The sequence below is a fragment of the Chaetodon auriga genome, chromosome 9 (genome assembly GCF_051107435.1).
Source record: "Chaetodon auriga isolate fChaAug3 chromosome 9, fChaAug3.hap1, whole genome shotgun sequence".
Taxonomy (NCBI): domain Eukaryota; kingdom Metazoa; phylum Chordata; class Actinopteri; order Chaetodontiformes; family Chaetodontidae; genus Chaetodon; species Chaetodon auriga.
In genome coordinates, this window is record NC_135082.1 from 24276503 (window position 1) to 24291267 (window position 14765).

Here is a 14765-nt window from a genome sequence, read left to right on the forward strand (position 1 = left end):
CATCAGGCTTCACCATCAAACTTTTGACATCACGTCAACACGTCTGTCCACACTCTCTTGTTCGTCTCTCTACTGTGAGCGTGCGTCACACTTTCTTATCTAATGATGGTTTTTCTACCGTCGTTAGCTCCTGTGAGAGTTAACGACGCGGCCTGCTTCGCGTTCATTAGTTGCAAACTGAAACGTTCAGTTCAGCGTTTACCAAAAACACGAGCACGCTCAATGAAGGCACTCTTTTAGCGTCTTCATGCACAACGCTGCAGACTGATACAAGCTAAATGACAAAGAGGAAGACAAACAGCAGCAGCACACACGAGTCTAATTAGGCAGCAGGGAAAATGAATTCATCCGGTGGCCCTGATGCAGAAATGTTTCAAGCATGAATGACTTTGTTTTTTTTTTTGCATATATTTACATGAGAGTTCTTTTTAGACCTAAAAATGTTCTAAAAACTTTTTCATTGCATCAACTGAAAGAGGAAGTCCCCAACCAATCACATGCTGTCCTTCCTCAGTGTCTGCACAGCTAAAAGACCCCTCTGCAGGTCTAATGAGTGTGTGTGATCAGTGGAGGAAGGTGCTCAGAATCACTGATCAAAGCTTTCCAAACAGGAGCCCCCCTTGTTTCCAGGAGTCGGGGGGCCCCACGTGCTCCAGAGAGAGGACAAGGATGTTATTGTGCAAAGAGACAGAAGCAGAGCCCACCTGATCATCGCTCTGCCAATCACATCCCCCCTCTGGGCCGCACCTCAGGTATCCTCTGTCTGCCCTCTGGGTGGAGAAGGGGTCAAAGGTCGGGAAGTGAGAGAGAGCATCTGTTGGCAGAGACAGATGGAAAGTTACCTGAGGGAAGTGAAATACAGTGACGCAGGTGAGGAACTGTACAGCTTTCAAAAGAGTGTTTTAAATGTTCGCCAACATTCACTATCTCAAATAAAAGTGACTTTTATGTATGTTTCTTATGTTTATGTAGCAGCCTAAAGAAAAACTGTCAGAAGTAACCAGATAAACATCCATAATTTAGACCAAGTTCAAAATTTTCCATCACATTCTAAAATGTTCTCATCATATTTTCATCAAGCATTTGGTCTAATTTGTTTTGCCCTTCATAACTTCCAGGCATCATGAAATCTTAAATCAACTCATTATTTCTTTGTATTCTCAATGAGTTGTTTAATTCTTTACTCCACATAAAAGTTGGAAAACTGCAGAGTAAAAATACATTTCTAGTCAAAATGTTTCAATTACAAACGTTTTACACAGAAACTTGACTGAATTTAGAAGTCCTCACGATGTGAGTTATAACATGACATGTCATATCTGACCGGTGCACTGATGGTGAAGATGGTGCTAACTTTAACTATTCAACCTACTGTTGGCCACTTCGATCTATAACAAAGTATTTGTAGTAGCTGATCCAGGTCAGTATGAAACAGTTTTTACTGGGCTTCGTTAATCTGAGAGCCGTAGTTACTCTGCAGGTTTAGATTTTACAAAGAAAACACGATCAGCTCATTAAAATACAAAATATTTTCACAGATTAAAATTCTAACAGCATGTTCAATTATTAGTGGCTTCACCTTGACTACAACATTAAAATGCTGCTCACACGTTGATGCATCAGTGATACTAATCCAAATATACTGTATGATGAAACTACACTCTGACAGAGGCCACTGTCTGCACAATGAGTACTTACTTCTGATATTTAGACTTTTCTGAATATATTTTCATACTTTTACTTGAGAACTTCTACTTGTCATAGAGTATTTTAGAGTGCTATTGTGACTGATGTACAGGAATTCACCATTACTTGCATGTACTTCCAAACTGTAGCCTACATAAGTACAGTAATTAAGTAAATGTACTTAATTCCAATCAACCACTGCCTATTTCCCTCCAGATTTATCTCATATTAAAGGTCGTCACAACTGTTTACTCGCAGACTAAACAGACCATTTCGAGACATCAGAGGTACTGAAATACTCGATGTTGCTTCTCTCTAACTCCATCCTCCTCTCCCCGGCAGGAGGAGCGCTCCCCTCTGGACCAGTCCTCCCTGTGTAGATGTGACGGAGGCGCGCACCCCCGCCCGCTCCCGCGACGCAGCGCATCCCCGTGCGCACAGATGCTGGAGTGGAAGCGACAGGCGCGCTCATCTCGGTGGGAGCGAACGCATCGAAGACCAGAGACGGGGGGAGAAGATCACCCGGCTTGCGTGCGCCAGGAGCCTCAGACCGCGGGGAACCATGCTCAGGACGAGTCTCTCCGCGGGCAGCAGGACTTAAAAAGCCGCGGTCCATCCATCAGGACACTTTTGACATCTACTCTCGCCCCTTCCCCTGATACCTCCCTCCCGCTTAGATAAGGACGATAAGAATCCTCAGTCATATTCTAGTGTGCACTCCTCTTTAGGTGACCCATTTAACCCCATCTGACGGCCAGTCGGGGTCTGAGCGCGATGTGGAAGACCGGGACCCTCCTGCTGCTGTGGGTGCTTCTGGCGTCCGGCGAACTCCAACAAGAGACGGAGCCGCGGAGACTCCCACCCCCGGGAAAGTTGGATTTCGGTTATGTGCCTGCGGGAGTTTACGAGACACTGGCCCATTACGAACCGGGACCGATAGGGATCCTGTTCCACATGGTGCACGCTTTCCTCTACGTCGTGCAACCCAACGCTTTTCCACAAGGTGAGCGTCCTCATCCAGTCTCACAGCGTAACATACAGGACACCAGAGGGATCCGGTAGGGACGCATTCATAGATCAGTGTTAGATTTCTAGGGAATGCTGTGGGGAATTATCACTTTGGAGACATTGAACGGGTCTGACTGCATGAACTTGTTATTAACTGTTACTGTAGGCTATTCGCCATGTAGGATTTATCACTGAGAGCAGTGACAGAGTGGATCCTGTTTGGATCTAGGATTTCATGAATATCACGAACTCCAGATCAGCTCAGACCTCTGTTTGTTACTGGTCCTCTCCCAGCTGACACTTTTCCACTGCGCCTGAACTGTGCATGCAGAGAAAGCTGTTTGTCCTCTGTCTCGTCGCATGAGTAGGTGTCCACTCGCGAATTTGTAGCCCGTTTGTGCGTCACGTCCCTCCGTGCCGCGCGCGTTTTGATTTGCGCGCAGAGCTGACGGACGCACTTAAAGGTGGCGCTTCTGCCCGCGGCGCATTTTATGTCAAGATAATGAAAATTAACGAGCCCTCTGTTGACAACATCGCGTGCCTAGTGGCCGGTTTACACGCGCAGTTTTTTTGCCTGAGTGACTGAATGTTTGTTGGAGGACCGAAAAAGCCTCTGCGCGTGGCTCTACATGTAATACAATTACAGCTGACTGCTTAAGCATACACACATGAGGTGTGTGTGTTTAATTGGGTCGTGGATGCTCAAAAGATGCCTCCCCTCCATGCGTCAGAGTCTGTGTCTGCATGTACTCCATCGGAACATTTTGCAGATTAGCAGCTCTCTGACTCACCTTGTTAATTGGGTAATCCCATAAGCCCCTGCGCCATATGTTGTTGGCCTTTTAGTTTCCAGTTTGTCACCAGCACTCGGGGGCTCATGGTCTAATCCCATGGAGCAGACCGCTGCTCAGTGAAGTTGTCAGTTCATTCATGGGTGCACCCACCAAACGATGCGAGACGGAGAACGGAAATCATGTGGAAATTGTTGGTCTGTACACAATAGTTCAGCACACAAATGCTTGGACATGCTTCTGCATGGCTGTTGTTTTGTCATCCCTTTGACTGCAGGGCTCTGAGGAATTCATTCTTATTTTTGGGTTCATCAGAGTCTAGGTGACGTAAGCAAAGGCCAATTGCTTATTAATAGCAGCAGTGGATGCACGGCTGTGTGGTACGAATCAAGTGACCTGTCGGGTGTGTTTTGATGGATACTGGCTGGTTTGCATGTTGCAGGAAGACGCTCTGCACTGTGCAGTTTGTTGCAAAACATAACTCTGGAGTTGCATTCAAATCTGTGAGACGAATGAAGAAAAGAAAGCACGAGTGGTTTCCACTCCAGCAGTTTGTGACTGGCAGCGTAGATGTCAGAGTGGAGCTCTGTGTGGATGTGGGTGCCTCTTCACTTCAGCCTGTGGTAAGCCACGGCATTAGTCTTCTTCCAGCAGACATTTAAAAAATTAATCACTGAGTGCTCCAGGGAAAAAGCTGCAAAAACTGTCCTTCTTCACAAGTGTTGTTCATCTTGTTTTCAAATTGCATATTCTTCAAGGGGACAGTTCACCCAAAGACACAAAACAGCATTCAGACTCAGCGGCAACATCTCTTTCTAAGTACAGCGACACGAATACACAGATCTGACTGTGAGCGGATCCTGGTATTTGTACAAAGACAGCCAGTTCACAGTGACGCCTGCGTTGTTGTGATATTACAGCTACTTAGGTTGATTTCTGGCCATGTTCATAATCATTTAGTCCATACAGCATCAGAAAACTGAGAAAAATGGGGATCCTAGGTCCTCTTACCAGCTCAGTTTGATTCAAACTGTGGCACTTTTGCAGTTTTTTTTTTTTTTTTTTTTTTTTTTTTTTAAGAAAAACTATCAAGTCGAGGTCTGTTTACTTACAAAACTCTTCAACCCCCTGTAAGTGGACTCTGAATCGGGGGTACTTGTCAAACTACTATTTTCGAGGCTAAAACTGACTTGAATTGGGCGCCCCGTGTCTTAGGAGTTAGGAGGCCGACCATGAACCACATCAGCCAGAGACCTTTGGTGCATCTTCCCTCCTGATAAAAGCTTTTAGTGCCAAAAATACTTAAACAAAGAAACTCAACAGAGTCAAGAAGTCTTAAAAATGCTTTGGAGAAAATCATAAAAGCTTCAGAGATTGTGTGTCAACAGTTCCATGAAACCTGAGCAGACACATTCTAATAAAGATCGTGTAATATGAGAGAAAGCTAAAAAAGAAATCTCTCAAAAACTAGGAATTCCACTGAGAGCAGTGTTCAGCACGAGCTGCATACAGTATCTGTAAATCTGAGCGTGCAGCATCACTAAAGCTACCTGGATGGAAAGCTCAGCCTCTGGGGAAAAGGAAAATACTGATCTGTAGTCAGTGCTCACTGAACAGTCGATGTCAGCCTGATGTATTGGTCTCAGCCTTGAAACGACTCTGACAGATGAACATTATGTTTCTGTGTAATTAGCGACACCCCATCATCACGTCTTCCACAATCACCGCGTGACATTTTACGTTGTACAGAGTCTTTATAATCTCCTGAATGTTTGATGCGGTCGACTGACACGCTCATTCTCTGCGTCTAACGGCGCGCTGGCTCCGAGCTCGTAGGAGGCGTTATTAGCAAAGAAGCAACAAATGTCTATCACTGACACCCACACGAGGCAAATGAACAGTGACATATTCTCTCTAACATTTTCTAACGGCTTCTCGCTGCAGTGTGGAAACCTCACCTCCCTCCCTCCCTCACACCTACTCACACTCTCATCAAGACACAGCCGATGCATGCCAATACGAGGCCGATGCACCCTTTTGCGACATGACAGACGTAACTTTGCCGGCTTCATCAAGCCGTTGGGGTGCTTTTTATAATTCGGACACTGGTGCATTTGACTTAAATCTTCACTGCGGCTTTATTTCAGCATGATGAGACATTTCCAGACAGAGCTGGAGCGATGGTTGGCACCTTGCAGCATCGCAGCAGGAAGAGTTGAAAAGTTTAATGATATGAGGGAAGATGAATGTTTTCTGTTCTCGCTCAGGCTGCATCACTGATGGGTTTTAAAATGTATTTTTGCTGTTGAAGCCTTAATTAAGCATCATGAGCGTGAGGAATACCCCCCCCCCCCCGAGTAAATCTCTTAGGTAGAGACTTCTGCTGTCTAACTTCTAAACTCTGACAGAAACCCAGCATCTTTTAATTACTGTTTATGTTTTGCTGGACGTTCATTTATTCATCCATGCAGTTGGTATGGATCAAAGTAGTAAATGTACGGAGTGAGACAGCTGGTCTGATACTGCGGCTGTGGTTGTGTGAGTTTTTTAATATCTTTTGCTGCAGTCATACTAATGCACACAGACATTTCACATGGAGCAGGGGCTTTAGATTTGGAGGCATTTTTCTGATGCTGCGGTCCAGTTTGACATGCAGGGACTCAGTAAACAGAGTTTTCCTCAAGGAACTTCACTAGAAAGCATGGCTGTAGGTGGACACACATCAGAAGCCATTTATTTTCATCCCCTACTCTCCCCATCTAATTAATAAAAACAGTAAATGTAACATATTGCAGGTCTCTCGTTTTTCCGAGTCTTTTAATTAATCTTGGTGTAAGTCAGCCGTCACTTGAGAATAAGAGGTGCGTTAAGCTCCTTCTGCAGTTTTAACAGTATCATTTCACGCCTGTGGGTGAGCGCGGCTGGGGAGATGATGCCAGCCGCCGTCATGCGGCAGATCCCTGTAGGAAAGTGTTTTCTCATTAGTGTCGATATTTCCTCTGTTCAAGAAACCACGCCTAGGTGGAATTCAGATAACAGGGGCCTGGTGAAGATCTGGCATTAATTCAAGGGAAGTAACTGTTGCCAGGGAAACCCATCGGCAGCTATCACGGCCGGCGAGTTTTGGTTCACCTCGCCGGCTTGCGTGTGTCTCACAGCGTCAGTGTGATGTGAGGCAAAATACTGTGGCACAATCAGCAAAGTAGATTCGTACAGCTGAGGTTATATGATCTCAGGCCATGTTTATTTAATAGTCATCAAAAGGGAGTCCAGAGTATGTTTTCACAGCACAGAGGCGTAAAGAGACTTTGGTGTTCAGTGAAGGACACGCAGACATGAAAGAAACTGAACAGAAACACTTCAAAAGACCAAGGACAAAGCAGAGATCGAAGCGCTTCGTGAGGCGCATCAGAGATTTACTGGAACTATAAAGCAGAAGGCATTCAGGTTTAATGTCCTTCATGTTCAGAGGAAGAAATATCAACAAAGCAGGAGACTCTTTAAGGCTAAATGCTGATAAATCTCAACTATAATGGTGAGCAAGGGTCAACATTTTGAATATTTAGTTTTAACTCAGTCTTTGCACTTTGACCTCAAGTGGTTTTTGCTGCTGTCTTGGTTTTATACAATCAGAAGGTGAAATTTGAACTGTAACAAGCCTGAGTTGTTGCTAATGTTGCTAGCTGCTAAATCTACACACTTCCACAAAGTTTGGAGGTTTGCCAGAGACGTGCTGAAAGGTTAAACACTGACGAAACACCCAAACTGTTGGGCTCTAGTTTGGGTAAAGCTCCAAAAAGCAGTGCTGGCTTAAAGGTCAGAGAAACTGGCTTGTGGAGGTGGAGGAAAGTGAAACAGCGGCACCAGCAGCCCCAGTGGAGCGGCTCAGTGGCTGTGCTGGGTGTAAACGGCTGCATTTATGTCATGTGATAACGTATTAAATATAACTGCTCCATTTAACAAACACAGCTGAATCAGTGTTTCTTCTGGCCAAACGAGCACATCACAGCGGTGAACTCTGGTCTGAGAGTCTGTCAGAGCAGCTGAAAATGACTTTATCTTAAGTTTGGACTTCAGTAGAAGTGATCGGGAGGAGGGGTTAATCCTTGTCTGACTGTATCTTTAGACTTCCCACGTTTGTAAAACTCTTTGTAATGCTGGCTTTCTCTTACTTTCACAGCGTGGATGACACTGCAGTGTGGCTCATCCAAAACTCACGTGTACCCTAAACAATTACACTAATTACTGTTTACACTCACATATTGTAGTTCACCAAATAAGGATGTGATATCATAATTTTGCTTCTAATCTTCTCCAAAAGCCTATTAACATCATTACAGCCCATTAAACTAAACAAAAACCATATTACAAACATGGCAAATCACTGTGAGTGGATTAGACTGCACTCGGCGTATTACAGCTGAAGTGTCAAGAACTGGTGAGATTGTGCGTCTTCAGCTGTGTGTTTTTAAGTTTCAAAACACTGTTCAGTAAACCAGCTTACTGTTCTAGTATTAACACAAAGCACTACTGAAGGAAAAACTGCATCACACTGAATGTGATGTAGCAGGCGGCCCTCCATAATTGATCCAATAAAAAGTGGTTTGATCAGCAGGGTAGTCTTGGTCACGTGATCATTTTGGAGGCTGCCTGGTAGCCAAATAAGAGCACTTTTATGCAGATGGGGGGAAGTTTGTACAGATTTCACTTTAGTTTGATTGTGGTGTTTTAACCTTGAACACAGCTAAGCCCATCAACTCCCGAGGGTTCAATTTAAGTGCACCAAAAAGCCGAAATTAAAATCCGGTGATAGATAATGAATTTGGAGTGTGCCCACAGGTCATCTGAAGCATGTGCAGGGCTGGTATCTGCTGCAGGCACCGCTACCCTGCTGCATAGCTGTTAAGTGATTAAAGAGAGTGTCCTTCAAACTGGAAGGTCGGGGTTTGAGCCCCATGGCAGTAAGCATCTGCCCTGCTGAAGTGTCCTTGAGCAACTTAATAAGTGTTTGAGTGCCAGTCTGTTGCTGACCCTGCACCTTAACATTTCTGTGGTAACTGCAAAAACAAATCATTCAGTTGAGGACGTTCATACAGCATCAGAGGGAAACTAAGTCATTATTTTTCAGCATTTTTCTTGCCACTTGCAAACATTTTCCTAATTAGGGATTTCTTCAGCAGCGGGCACATCTGTGGAGATTATCCTTAGATGCTGTGATGATCCCCCAAAAGGGTTTAAATTTGCAATCATAATGTTTGGCAGATCTGAATCATTTCTTCATTCACGATATCAAAAACAAGTAGATGCGCCAGTGACTTCCAGAGCTACGTGTGCCGAAATGATGAGCTGGTGTTCGGTCTTGTCATCGATTCACTAATTCTTCAGTACTGCAGCATTTGGCAGGGTGGGGCACATCACAGTACGGGTCACCTTATGATGGGATACTCTGCTGGTTCAGTCAGTCACAGGTTTACCACAGCAGGTACCATTAGAAGTTGAAACCATAGTGATTTTAACAGAGTTAAACAATAACTTCTAAATGAATTAGCATAGAAACAAACTACAGCTTTCATGAAATTTTAAAAGCATGGCAGCATGCATGCTTGTAGTGACACTCATCCATAATATTTAAAGTTTTTAGCTGTAATCTCTGCTGTCTAAACACATCCACACTGTTCAGTATTCTGTGTCTAACTCTGTCATTACAGAGCAGGCAGAGATTAGGTCTGACCTAACTGTGGACCCTCGACTCATGGACTCGATTATTATTCAGATGGTGGCATTTAATTTGTGATGGCCTGGGACTTGGGTGAAATAGTGCTCATTTATTGCCACTAAAAACAGACACATTGAATAAACATGAATATTAGTTTCTTTACAAAAAAAAAAAGATAATCTTTCTCTAGACATATGGAGTGAACCACACGACAAACTGTTGAATTAGCTCATGTTCCAAAGCTGGATTTTTAGTTATCTGCGTTGTTAGAAATGTCGTTGGGAGTCTGAATGAGGTTTTCTCACTTCGGAAACAAACCCAGAAGTTCCGGTTTCACTTCGGTTCTTTGGATGGTCGCAAGTTATACGATAAACTTGGCTGCTACAATGCTACAAGCTAGAATGCTACAAGCTGGACTGCTACAGGGTATTCCATGGAGGGATGCTCCCTGAGTTTTTCAGAGCCCAGAGGAGGCTACGTTTTTTTGACACAGTGTTAACAGGCTGAATATGGAGGAATGCTTCAATGTCCATGGTTTGGTACCAAGTCCAAACTAAAAAAAAATAGTTCTAGACATTGTAATCATTATTTAAAGTGCTTCCTCTGACTCACTGCTTTGGGAACTGCCTGCTATATTTAATGAAAAAGCGACAGTTGTGCTATTAATTAATTATATTAAAACACTGATGATGCATATTCCATAATCTAGTTCCCCATTAATTATCAAACCTTGATGGATTTTGTCCCGTTTTCTTCAGTATCACGATATTTGCTCAAAAACACTTTGATGGAAACTCTTTATCGTAGTCTATGTGACATCCACAGACTCTGACAGTGAAAATGGGACTGTGCTGTTGCTTTTCCATTCTTCTGTAGGATTGGATGACTGCCTCGAGGCCGTGAGCATAAACATGTCTGGATGTGAGGAAGGCATTCATGTCCTCAATATTTTAGAGTTTTCTCAGCTTCCATCTGTTACTAAATAAGATCAAATGTGATTGTGGGAAGATTCATTAAAGCATGACTGGACAGGTCTAGTTATCTAAACATCTACTTAAACAGATATTATAGTGATCTGTATGTTTCACAAATAATATTTATTTCCAATAAATGATGCAGTTTTTTCAATCTAAGAAAATCACCTTGGTATAAATAAGCAACCCTGCAAGATCCTGTGCTCGACACAGTCACACTGTAGTAGCATCTGCATGAGAGACAGTGATGTATAAGGTTCCTCTGCAGTGTTTTTATGCTGTCACATGCAGTCATGTCACTGCACTGACAGTGATGGCCGCCAGCACCAGGACGCTTCAGGACACACACAGGCACAGCCTTACGCGCCTGCAGCATAATGCCAGCTGACTGCCAGAGGCAACGTGTCAGTGCAGCACAGAGCCAGGGCGACCATCGCAGGTGAATACACACAGAACCGGCATGCCATTCACAAGTTTCCATCTCTGTGCCCATGTTTACAGTTATTTTATGATTAGGTGCATGTTTGTGCGATGGTATACTCACATTATTATTTATCATAATGCACATGTGCTGAGCTGCTTCTTCAAAAAAAGAAAACAAATAGAAATCTTTATCCAAGGAATACTGGCTGAACACTACACTCCAGCGCTCTACTTATCATTCAAACAGTTCTACACATTCACACTGCTGGTATTAAATCGTACACTGCTGGCCTCTGATAAGGGTTAGCTGAAGATTCAAAAATAATGTCTTTGCATTTGCCAACAGGATAATCTCAAGAAATTTCCTGAAACTCGACTGCAGATAAAGGGTGCTGCGCACTAAAGGTTAAAAGGATTTCAGCACCTCAGTGGGATTACATGGCGCAGGCAATTCTGAAATTGAAAAGGCAAAACGGAGTTTTCAGACGGAACACAAAGCAGATTTTGTTGTTTTTGCACGTTTTTATTCGCCCAAACATCCTGTTGTACCGACTGTACGTAGTACGCCTGTGTGTTCATGTGACAAACTCAACCTCTGACTGGTGTGAAAGGATATATCCAAATACAATGACTTCATATCTCATTATTTTGTTTTTTTCTTTTCCTGGTGGAAATGATCTCTTGTAAGAAACTTACCAGGAACTCCACTTGTTTTGTCTCTCTTGTTTCCTCATCCCTGTATATTTTTGAAGTAAAGCCTCAGGATACAGGTTACATTTCTAAATATCTTGGACATCCCTCCCTAAAGCTTTGCCACCCAGTGCAAACCGGCGTCCACTCGTGTCTTTACTAAAGTTTGCTTCCTATTCATTGTGAACACTGGGGTAGTAGTTTGTATCACCCGACTCTTTTTATCTTTTAATGAAGCAAGTAACCCAAAAAGAGACGGAGACCTCAGAACCACAGCTAGCTATATTGTGGTGGGCTGCTAGCCAAGTTCTCAAAAAAAATATCTCATCCTGGCAAACTCTAGAATAATGAACTTCAATGCAACAACAACAAGGCAGCATGCTGCCAACAATCGACTTGTTTGAGTAATACAGTGTCTTCACGCTCACCTCGAACCCGCATCTTATCTGTCCGCTTTCTGCCTCTTGTGCCTGTTTCTCTCTCTCACTCAAACACACACACACACACACACATGCGCACACACACCACAAAACCAAGCATACAACTGGCTTTTTTCTGTTTCCTTTACAAGTGGAAATAAATTGAAAATAAATGGGAAATAGCAATAGATGGATGTGTGGAGAGGGTTCATTAAAGAAGGAACATATTTAACATATCTTCTATTTTATATTGGGGGGGGGGGGGCAGACTGGTATTTCTCATCACTGGGGAGGACATGGCATAACTTAAGAATGCATGGTTATGCGCTAGTTTACTGTTTCTCTGTTTTATATCATTGTGAATTTACTTTTCCACTATTTTCTGACATCATATAATCTACACATTCGACAGATCAAAAAAAGGCAATTAACAGATAACGAAAATAATCATTATTTGCAGCCAAACGGCTCAGTAACCCTTTCATGTGTCCAACACTGGCAGGTCAATTTGTGTTATCGTCACATAAACCTTTTGTGTTGAAGGAACAAAATCTCCTCATTATCTGTAGTATTGTGTTTCACAATCAATATTCTTCTCATGAAAGCCTGTGACACTGTGCTGCATTTGGTTGTTGGTCGTTAAAGGAGAGAAATGTGCTTTTCATTTCCACCCGAGAGGAGGAGGTCAAAGAAACAAACTGCTAACGCTCTCACACTGGCTCCTTTTACACTGACGATGCCCCAGCTTTGTGAGAGGAGATCACGCTGCATAATCAGAGCACAAAATGAAACATTGTACAGCACTTTAATTCCTCGCCTGCAGCTCCAGTCCAGTGAAAAGATATCAAAATAGCCTTTAGCTACATGTTGTTACTCTTGAAATGGATCCACAAATCTGGGATTAGACTTTCTGAAGGCTCAGCCAGCCAGGCAAGGCGGCCAGTTAGAAATGAACAGCCTCATTTCAAAATGATTATTCAGTCATTTAAATAAAGTTGGGAGGTCGTGTGTAGCATAAATAAAAACAAAATGTAATCATTTGAAAACAAATCTTTGTTCCTGACACCATGTAATTTATCCAATCATGTGTTGGATAGCCAATCATAATACTCTCACCTGTTACCTGTGGCTGTCCCAATTTAATTAAAACATATTGCTGCATCAAATTCAGAATAAGCAGATATTTGCATTTGATGAGGTCAAACATGAAAAATATTGTCTTTGGACTGTTTTCAATTTTATGCCAAAAGGGATTAGCTAATTATCACATTCTCTCTTATTTATGTTTTACACAGCAACCAACTTTTTTGGAATCAGGGTTGTATGCGAAACTTTCTAAGACCACCTGAGGGACAGATAAGAAATGACCGTTTCCTAAAATGGGCATGATGCTACCAAATTGATACTGAACTGATTTAATGGAGGAGACAGCTTAAAACAGGCAGCGGCTAAACATCAACACATCATGGAAAAGATGTTTTGAACAGGCAGAAACCAGAAAGCTCACCTCCAACTTTTTAATCAATGTAAACATGTCAACTCTTTACTCTTAACACGCACGTACAAGAAGACCTTCCTGAAAATACCTTATTTCCCTGGGCGAATTAAAGTTTGAGGACAAGGAGACAAAAGTTTATGTGACATTTAAATCAGCAGCAAACTGAGGACTCAATCTAAATTATGGCTCTGTTAAATTTATTGTAGTTTTATTGAGCCATTACAGTCCATTAAGTTATTATGTCTCTGTGTACATGTATTACCACTCATGAGACTTTTATTGTTTACGGGATCATCAAATGTTTATGAGTGACATGGCACTGAAGGCATGCTTAGCAATGAGACAATCACAGAGTCAGGTCAGATCTCTGTCACAACAGTGCATGTGTCCAGATCTGTGCCACTTAGAGTCCCTCAGCAAGAGCCTCGACCTCACTACCTTTCTTGAGCTGCACTCACGCAGACAAACACTGCAGAAACACACTGCCTCGACATACTGGGGCGCAACACAAAAGGATTTATAACGTTAGCACATTCTACTGTTTTCTTACCTAAAACAAACAGTGCAGCAAAAGATAAAAAGATTTCTGCCACGACGACTTTCCAGAGTTGTAAAATCCATCTGTTAACAGCTGTGTAGCCTCTGATGAACCTTCGAAATCATCAATCTATTGCTACTATTAACGATGTTGCCCTTTGCTTTTCTTTAACCTGTGTTCGGTCTGAACCCCCACTCTGTGATGCTCGAGAATATGCTGACAGTTAAACTCGATGGCTATTTTAGGGCTGAAATGTATGGACTTTGATTGCTGGCAACTCATATAATTTTTTTAATAATCTGCCTGAATTGGCATTAAAAGTAGTATATTAATTAAAAACAATGTCCCCGTACAAGTCACTCACTTTAATATACAAATATTTTAAAGGAAAGAGCAAACTAATCTGTATTTAAGAACAAAAAAAAATACACTGGTGTGCAAATTCCACTTATAAGTTTGAAGGCTACTGCCTCAAATGGAAATCTTCAAATGAAATTATAGCAGTATGGCAGATGCTGATTACTCACTGCCTCCTAATTCTGCCAGCACACAGCACAACCATTTGCTTTGTTGTACTTTCCCATTTCTGCAGTAAATGTGCACTTTTCCTGAGCTGTGTTACAGCCCCCCCCCCCAGCTCTGACAGCTTAATTTGCTTTCACCTTTTGTGTATTAATCTTGTTGGTGCTGTAGTTATGAGGTGTTTGGCTGTGAAGGATTTTCAAATTACTCGTGCTTCAAAGAAACACATTTATAATGAGAGGTGCCTCTTTCATTGATACAGCTGTGGTTAAGTTTTATGTTGACAATACAAACTGTTGAATTCGAGTGGCCCTGAATGGCTCCATCACAACGTGTTGCTGACACACTGACAACATTTCACAGTGAAAGCCCATTCACTGAGTCTCAGTGTTGACGTGTTCTTACAGTACAAAGGGGAAAAGAAGGGATATCAGTTGAGCAGGTCACTAAAACCCGATTGCTGGGTCTTTATGTTTTTGTCTGACCAGACTGTTTGTATT

The 14765-nt window shown here is 42.7% G+C and overlaps 1 protein-coding gene across 15 annotated transcripts in view; it reads left to right on the forward strand.

The window, feature by feature from the left end:
• Positions 1–2093: 2093 nt before the first annotated feature.
• Positions 2094–14765, forward strand: part of prom1a (prominin 1a) — a 77246-nt gene continuing 64574 nt past the window's right edge. For 10 of the 15 annotated variants that reach the window (XM_076738361.1, XM_076738362.1, XM_076738363.1 and 7 more), the window contains exon 1: positions 2102–2689. In XM_076738361.1, coding sequence (XP_076594476.1) covers positions 2461–2689 — 229 coding nt within the window. In that variant the 5' untranslated portion in view covers positions 2102–2460. Of the gene's footprint in view, positions 2690–14765 lie in introns of all 15 variants that reach the window. The other 5 variants (XM_076738356.1, XM_076738360.1, XM_076738357.1 and 2 more) reach the window with 1 other exon arrangement.